This window comes from Anopheles gambiae, chromosome 2, assembly GCF_943734735.2.
Source record: "Anopheles gambiae chromosome 2, idAnoGambNW_F1_1, whole genome shotgun sequence".
Taxonomy (NCBI): Eukaryota; Metazoa; Arthropoda; class Insecta; order Diptera; family Culicidae; genus Anopheles; species Anopheles gambiae.
In genome coordinates, this window is record NC_064601.1 from 80,923,771 (window position 1) to 80,932,019 (window position 8,249).

Consider the following 8,249-nt stretch of genomic DNA (forward strand, 5'->3'; position numbering starts at 1 on the left):
GACGAAGGGCTGACCGCCCGGACGGGGTTGATGATGATGGATCACCTCTGGAACGAAAAATGGCCAACAGTAAGGCAGGGACAGAATATAGTAAGCTAAACAACTGTTTAAAGGTTCGAACCAACTGAGAACAACTTTTCAACACCGTGGTGAAGTGATGTATGTGTGGTGTTCAATACTGCAGGAGCTTACAGCACCACACGAAGCGTTCGAGCGAAAGAGAAAGTCTAAGATAATTAGCCAAAAATTAAGCATGTAAATTACATTAGCCATGAAATTTCACAGCAGTTAGAAGTTATACGATTCTTATGCTGTAGTAAGAACTGTTTCTATCACATCTTCATTTGATGGGGTTTTTAAGCACGTAAAAATTGTTCTGTTTGATTTATTACTTTTTTCTGTTTATATTCAGACATGTCAAACGTATGGCCCACGGGCCACATGTGGCTCGCAAAGGCTTTCAATTCAGCTTGCGAAGAACTTTGGCAGTTATTTGAACGAAGCAGAAATAGATTGTAGATCATAAGACAAGAAAAAAACGGGTGTACTAATGTATATCCACAGAGGTAGAAGGTCTCAACATTCAGTCTAAATAGTTCGGTTAATAAAATGTGAAGTAAGTTACTTATCGTGACTTTTTAGGAAGATATCGTGAAGGTAGGCAGGAAGATGGCATGTTGCCTGTGTTTTAGTAGTTTTTAGCTGGTGGCACCCGAAAGTCGTACTCTCCATATTTTAACCCATTTTCTGACTTTAAGGATTTCTGGAAAAAAATCTGAAACTATATACCACTTTCTTCATTTCATTGATGAGGGTACTCTTGAGCTATGCTTCTGCAAAACTCAGGCCAATATCTTTAAAAATCTTGAAAATCCAAGCACTTAGAAAAGGCGTGAATTGTATGAGGTCTACTGTGTTGTCTCTTTTGTTCTTCTTCACATAGGTAGCGAATATTTACCGTTGTAGTGTTAAATTATGAGCTATTGATCATAAGCGTTGTCAAAATGCATCTTTTGTACTTCGTGTGTGTCGATATGTGAATGAGATATGCGAGGTTCAAAGAAAAGTCCGGGTAGCCTCATAGTTAGCATGTATCAGTTGGTTAGCACTAAAGTTGAGTAAATTAAAGTAATGAAGTAAATCAGTGGTAAATGTCATGAACGGCTTTGCTTATTATAATTTTATTTCTATGTTCTCTTATTTCGACACCATTAAAGAAGCTTGATGGAGAATTTTTCATATATTTGATATATTGGAGACTATGAAAAAATGTAGAAGAGATTATATGTCCAAGACTAAGTCCTTAATGATTTTCGATAAACCAACATACCAACAAAATACATTAATAGTTGTTGGTATAAAACTATCAAAATTTCATTCACAGAGTGAGACAAAGCATTCATCAGATAGAAAAGTAAACATATGAAAGCTCTTGCACTTCATTTCATCTGTATTTGTATCATTTCAACGCGTCTAGGAACTTCTTAAAACAACTTCATCAGTCAACTCGATACTCGTATACTCGAAAATGATATAATTGGAATTGTTAAACAGCAAATTCAATTGTTTGAAACTAATTATTCGACTAGAAATGAGCGGCTTTATCTGCCTTCATTTAAAAATGGCATTGTTATTATTGTTGAAGTCTTTGTTTAGTTTGGTAAGAAAAGCTGCTACTTATCCCATATTAACCTTGTCAGATTCTTTTAATTGTTATCTTCCTGTCACGCTAGAGGATATATTTGTAGGCCAAGTTTTTGAGACACATTTAGCGGGGAAAATCATTTTGTCAGCGGTAGAACCTTGTCAAGAACTGAACGGCTGAAAATATGTGACCCGCATTCAACCAAACTTCATATAAATATAATGCCTCATTTGATACGTCTAATGTTGTTCTAACCGTCCACGATGGCGCTTGTACCATTAACCATTCGAATGCTGTTGGTTGCCGCAAGTGTTTTTACGAGTGTTGCCGACGTTATTTTTACTGAAGAAGATGCAAATCTGTCAACGGTGAAGAGTTTTTGAACATTTTTTCTAAAACTCACATTCTATACTAACCTTATTTCAATGCATTTTTCTTTGATAGCCTGAAATCATTCTAAAGTATGGCTATAATAGCGAAATACACAATATCGAGACGCAAGATGGATATATCATCGAGCTGCACCGTGTACGAAGTTCTCCAGTCTATGGTCCAGCCAATCCCTACAAACTTCCAGTGTTGCTCATGCACGGTTTGATGGGTTCCTCCGCCGACTGGATTCTTATGGGACCGGAAGAATCGCTTCCTTATTTGCTTTCCGACCAGGGCCATGATGTATGGCTCGGAAATGCGCGTGGTAATCGGTACAGCCGCAACCACACAAACCTATCACCAGATGGACGCGAGTTTTGGGACTTTACCTTCCATGAAATTGGGCTCTACGACCTACCGGTCATGGTGGATCACGTACTAGCGCAAACAGGTCAGCCCCAGCTACACTACGTGGGACATTCGCAGGGCACTACCATGTTTTTCGTACTGAACGCCTTGCGCCCCGAGTACAACCGGAAGTTTCGGCTCATGCATGCGCTTGCACCGGCCGTCTTTCTTACCCATCTGCAGAACCCATTTCTGCGGTTTTTGGCCCAACATGAAACTGCGGCTTTGGTACGAGAAAGTATAGGCATAGCGTTCAACATTTTCCTGAATGATTATCCTTTTCCTTCATTTCCATTTGCAGCAATTTGTCAATTTTTTTGGTATTTTCGAGGTCAAACCATATCAAGAGGATATCAACCGACTGGCCAAAGCGCTCTGTCCCGACTTCTACAGTAGAGCACTCTGTCTGGACGCGATGCACACAATGACGGGCAACAAGTACCATCACATGTCACAGCTAGGGTTCCCAATGCTGCTACGCCACCTACCGGCGGGATGTTCCCTCAAGCAGGTCGCTCACTTCGGCCAAGCAGTTACCTCCGGCCACTTCCGGCCGTACGACTACGGAGCGGAAGAAAACCGCCGCCGTTACACTGGGAGTGCAGTGCCTCCCGACTATGACCTCACCAAGGTCACTGCGCCGGTAGTCATCTTTTACGGCCTTGCCGATCAGCTAACGCACCCGACTGATGTGCGGCAGCTGGCAGGCCGCCTGCCCAACCTGGTAGCCCTGAACCAGCTGCCGAACGCAACCTTCAACCATATGGACTTCCTGCTCGCGGGCGATGCCAAGGACGCTCTGTACGATAGCATTATCGGTAATGTGGAGCAAGCGTGAAGTTCAGTGGCGTCCCGCGGTGGTTCGCTACTGTTACTGTGCCCGCATTTTTGCGTCGTAATCAAAACTGCATGCAAAACATGGTATCGCGAGTGCTTCTAACAAGTGGTTATTAGGGAAGGGGAAGGGACTAGTTTCGTTTCCATAAAACAAACCCGGCTTGATGTTAATGACCTGTGAAATTATGAGGTTGTATAGGCAAATGGAAGTTGGAGGATTATTTTAAATGTTTAACATTACTAATAATGAACTAAAATTATGGTCCATAAAACAACTTATAATACCATATGAGCACCTTGTTTGTTGAAAATTAATTTGATTAATGTAATGATATTCCGAACGTTATGCTAGCATCAAATATTTAAAAAATCTGTATTTTTTGTATGCAGGATGTAGGACAAATCTCAAAAGTGGTAACCAAATATATTAGCTGAAAATTGAAAGGAGAAGTTACAATATTGAACGCGGCTTTAATTATGAAGAATCGTTCAGACTTAAAAGAAATAACAGCATTTAAAATGTAAGATTACAGTTGAACACTTAAATCTACTGCACAAATTTAGAAGGGAGCATTTAAACACATTTTTTAGACTGCCCCTCAAAAGCAAAAAATTGTATCCTTTGTACATATGACGCTTGAAAATTGAAGGGTTTTATGATTTCAGCCTAGTTTCAAATTTATAGTTTGGAATATTTCTGCCTAAATAATGTAAAATAAATTTAAAGGTTGTTAGGTAACAAAAATTTGAATTCTTTTAAGTCTGTTTTGGCAACCAAAACTTTTTTAAAACCCACCCGGTTGATAATAGTTTTACGACACAAGCTGAATATGTTAGTTAACTTTTTCAATACATAATGTTTATTTTATTTTGCAAAGCCACCAGTAACAGCAGTTATTTGGTCTCAGTCTGACCTACCATTGATTAACTTAGCTCCGACAGATAGAAACAAGAGATCCTTTTCTTAAATACTTTTAAGCACTCAAAATACAAAGAGAGTTTTCAACTGAACCAATGGAATACCCATGGTCAATATGTCTCATCCGTCAAATCCATTACCCTGAAGGTCTAATACATAGCGACTTCATGGATTATTTTACTTTTTAAATAAGAAATGTATGTACTGTTCGCGTCGTTAGTACGTTGGCGTCTAAATAAATGAACGCATTTTACTACATACACATTGTAAACATTATCATCTATTATTACCAGCTTAAATAGAGGTAAATTGCCATAAAACATACACGATGGCCCTATTAGGGACAATAAAACCCCCCGTCAAATTGACCCATAGCTAGGGCCGGGACACAACTTTACAACCGTCTTAAGATATTAATCAAAAATAAAGCTATTGCTCGTTTTACCAACGACCCAAAACATCATATAAATTTCGTGAATAATTAAACCCGATGATCCTATCTACCTTTGCAGATGAGGTACAGTACACACATACACCCCATACCACTGAACGAACGTACAGTGGGCTGATTGTCCACACTTCATTATGAATAATAATTTCAAATTTTGGGTCAAGTTTATTAGCTCGTACGAAGCTGTCCCATATAAATACTTGAGGTTTCCCTTACGCATGAGCGAGCGATGTGTGTGTATGTACACACAGTTGCCCTTTAGGTTCATGTACACGTCCCGGAAGCAAAAGGACACCGAACGGTTCTACGGGTGTTGAGTAGAAAATTTTAAAACCAACAACCGCGAACCACCGTGGACTCCCGCCGAGTGGACTCGGTAAAACCGACGACGTGCCCAGAGCTGACGAGAAAACTTTTTTACCACCCTCTTCCACTTTCCCTGACCAACGCGGGACCTTTTCCCCCACACTCCCTATGAACGGGAAACTTTAAGGGCAAGCGATTCTGTCCGGAAGATAATTTTTACGCTCATCTAATGTGAAGTTTATCACCGCGCTGTGCGCATTCGTTTCATTTTGGACCTGCGGCGTTACGTTGATTATTTAAATTATTTGAATACACATTCCGTGGTGGCAAGCGGTGATGCGGCAGGTGAGACGGTACTGATCGTTCCGAACTTTTCTCACACGATCATTTTGTGTGAGTGTTCGTTTAGTTTATACCCGGGCAACCCGCGAGGGGAAGAAATAAAATACGAAAAATTAAAATCTTGCTGACCAAAGCCCGCTAACGCATCGGTGCACCGTTGGGCATGAGCATGGGGGCTTTTTTTATTATGCTAAATTTATATACCAGCGTGTGTGGAGGTGTGTTTGATTTCATTTACACCAAAAGCTGCGGCGATATCTAGCGTGCTTAATGGGTGTAGCAAAAAAAAGAGCGCTTCCGCCGATGACTTGACAGGAGGATAATGACGAGAACGATGGCGATGATGAGGATGATCGTAGCGGGGGATCGTAGCATTGTGCAGCACTTACCGCCCTTGGAATTATGCACCGCTGCAGCTGACTCACGATAGCGTTGCACCAGAAGAACGCTATCTGATTTCTACTGCCATAAACCCCTATCATGGCTAGTGCAGCAGACACAGCACCTCAATAGGGAATTCAGCTTGCTTTTATCTATATATGTACGTGTGTGAATGTTTGTACACTTCTTTTACTGCGGCAAGTTTTTCTCTGCTCTTCTATTTCCACTTGCGTCGTCCGACGTTACAACCTGCGAAAATGCAAAGCACCAGCAGTTTTATGTTTACCCGCCTGCTGGAACGTATAGCGCGAGTTCGAGGTGGAGGGAATATTTAAATTAAAATTGAACAAGCAAAAAAAACGAAATAGACAAGAACCATTTACGGTGCCAGTGGGAAGGGTTTTTCCTCCACCAACTCAAAGCGGTAGCGACCTGGCGGTCGGTGGAAACTAAAACGCTCCATCACCCACTTGAACCAACCCTCATACATTCCGTGCTCATTACGCTAAAATCGAATGCTGAAGCTGAGCTGGACATTATAAAGGTTTTGGGCGCAAGGCAGAGGGATGGAATTAAAAAAAAAAATAAACAATTTAAAACAAGGAAAGATTGGATACTACCCCACCATTGGACAACGATGGTCAGCAATCGCACCGCTACGATCGGCCCATCGCACCCCAAAACAATGACAGGGAGAAACGGCATGCAGGCTCGGGACTGGTTGCGAGATGATCGAGCGACAAGCGCCAAATGCCTCCGGATCGAGCGTGGCCGGTGCGTTGAGAGACAAAAAAAAGGTGTTAATTATTTCACAGATGAAAGAACATCCGCCAGCAGAAACATGGAAATTACCTTTAATTCCTTCACTACTTTCCAAGCCCCCTTCGGTCCCGGTGGTTTTGCGGTGAAACCGGAAAACAGGTTGAAGAAAAAAAACACAACCTTCCGATGAAACTTACAGAAACCCTCGCATATGCACGCACACTTATCGCAAATCGCTATCGTTCAGAAGAAGCCTCCGTTAAGCTAAAGTCGCGTTTGCAGCTGAAGTTTATTTAAGTTTTTTGTGGGTTTTCGGTTTTGTTTGTGGAATCGGTGGTTTACGTGTATTTTTTTTGTCGCATTAAGCGCGAAATGGAACTCGTAGGCCATAAAAAAGTCGTTCATTTTTATTGGTAGTAATGCATTGCTATAATTAAATGATTAGAAAAGATGCAATACATATGTAACTCAACATTTAGAACATTTTTGTGGACTACAAATATGTGTTTGAAATTGACTAAGTGATTGCATAGTAACAATCCCGAAAGGCTGCTGTCCTAAAAGTAACCTAAAAATTGCATTAACTAGAGTTGAAGAAGGAGAAATGCCACAGATCATACTTTTTGCCTACTCCCTGCAAATAGTACCAACAGTTTAGGAGTTACTTAACCTCAAATTGTCCCATGCATTTGACGAACCTACCTGTAAAAGAGAGCAAAAGAGAAGCAGCTGCGGCTTCGTAGACTTCTACCATTCGTACCAAAAATTCACTCGGTCACACACGAGATAGATCTCATTTAAATAAAGGTTTGAATTTAGCTGCCCTATTTAAATGCGCTTTCGGAAATTTTATCTCAACCCCCGCTTGAGTTGGATACGACTGTAGATAGCAACGGTGCAACATTTCGTTCCACCTGGCAGTAATTACACGAGCATTTTCGTTCAACCGATAAAGACCGTTAAATATCTCCGAAATAGTTCGAGCTGCACACTTAGGCTGACAACAGTGTTAGTGTGTTGTACTATACCATTCACATTAACATTGAAGAATTAACATTAATGCGTTTTTTCCATAACCCAGCGTTAACAGGAAAAATATACGTATATCAACATAGCCAGTGGACTCAACATGGATCATTTAGTATGTAAAAATTAGACACAAACATACCCACACATACACATAAGACACATGAGGCATTCAAAATGCTAAATGCTGACCACAGAACATGCCTCCATCCGTCACCATTTGTTTAGCGAGCGTGTTGTCCGTAATTATCGAAACAGATAACGGCCAGCCTTCCATGCTGGAAAGTGATCCTCGCTAACCGATCATTATCGTGCCATCGTAATAGCAAACAGATAACTGTTAATCTCACTCATGCGTTGCCCAACACCGCACAATGCCGAACTCCGACCAAAAGTCACTGCAAGATGCACACATGATAAGGACGAAACATAACCTTTGCAATCTACTGACAGCTGAGCTTATCAGAGATTTTAATTGCAGCATGCTACATCCATATGAAAGCATCTGAAACCGTACGATCGTAGCTTCAAACAGCTAAAGAGTGGAAATACCGTACACGTGAAAAAAAGCAAAGTAATAAACAAACAATAATGACACGAATTCAATTTTCCGTGTCATTATTCGCTTTGGCAGAGGGAGTATTTAAAACAATTAAATTTAAATAATACTTCGGTATGGTTCACACTCCCACACCCAGGAGTACATTGATATGTATCTTGACGTTCATTATGACCGCGAGTCAGGCATATTAACATGTTATGTTCTGTTTGTTTCAAAAGAAATTGTGGCAAGCTTGAAT

General features: G+C 40.8%; 1 protein-coding gene across 1 annotated transcript; it reads left to right on the top strand.

Annotated features, from left to right (window-relative positions):
- Positions 1-1,908: 1,908 nt before the first annotated feature.
- LOC1274893 (lipase 1) lies at positions 1,909-3,295 on the top strand. The gene is given in 3 exon segments (XM_314084.5): positions 1,909-2,019; positions 2,021-2,653; positions 2,727-3,295. Coding segments are annotated over 3 exon segments (1,281 nt in total). The 3' UTR covers positions 3,264-3,295.
- The last annotated feature ends 4,954 nt before the right edge of the window (positions 3,296-8,249 follow it).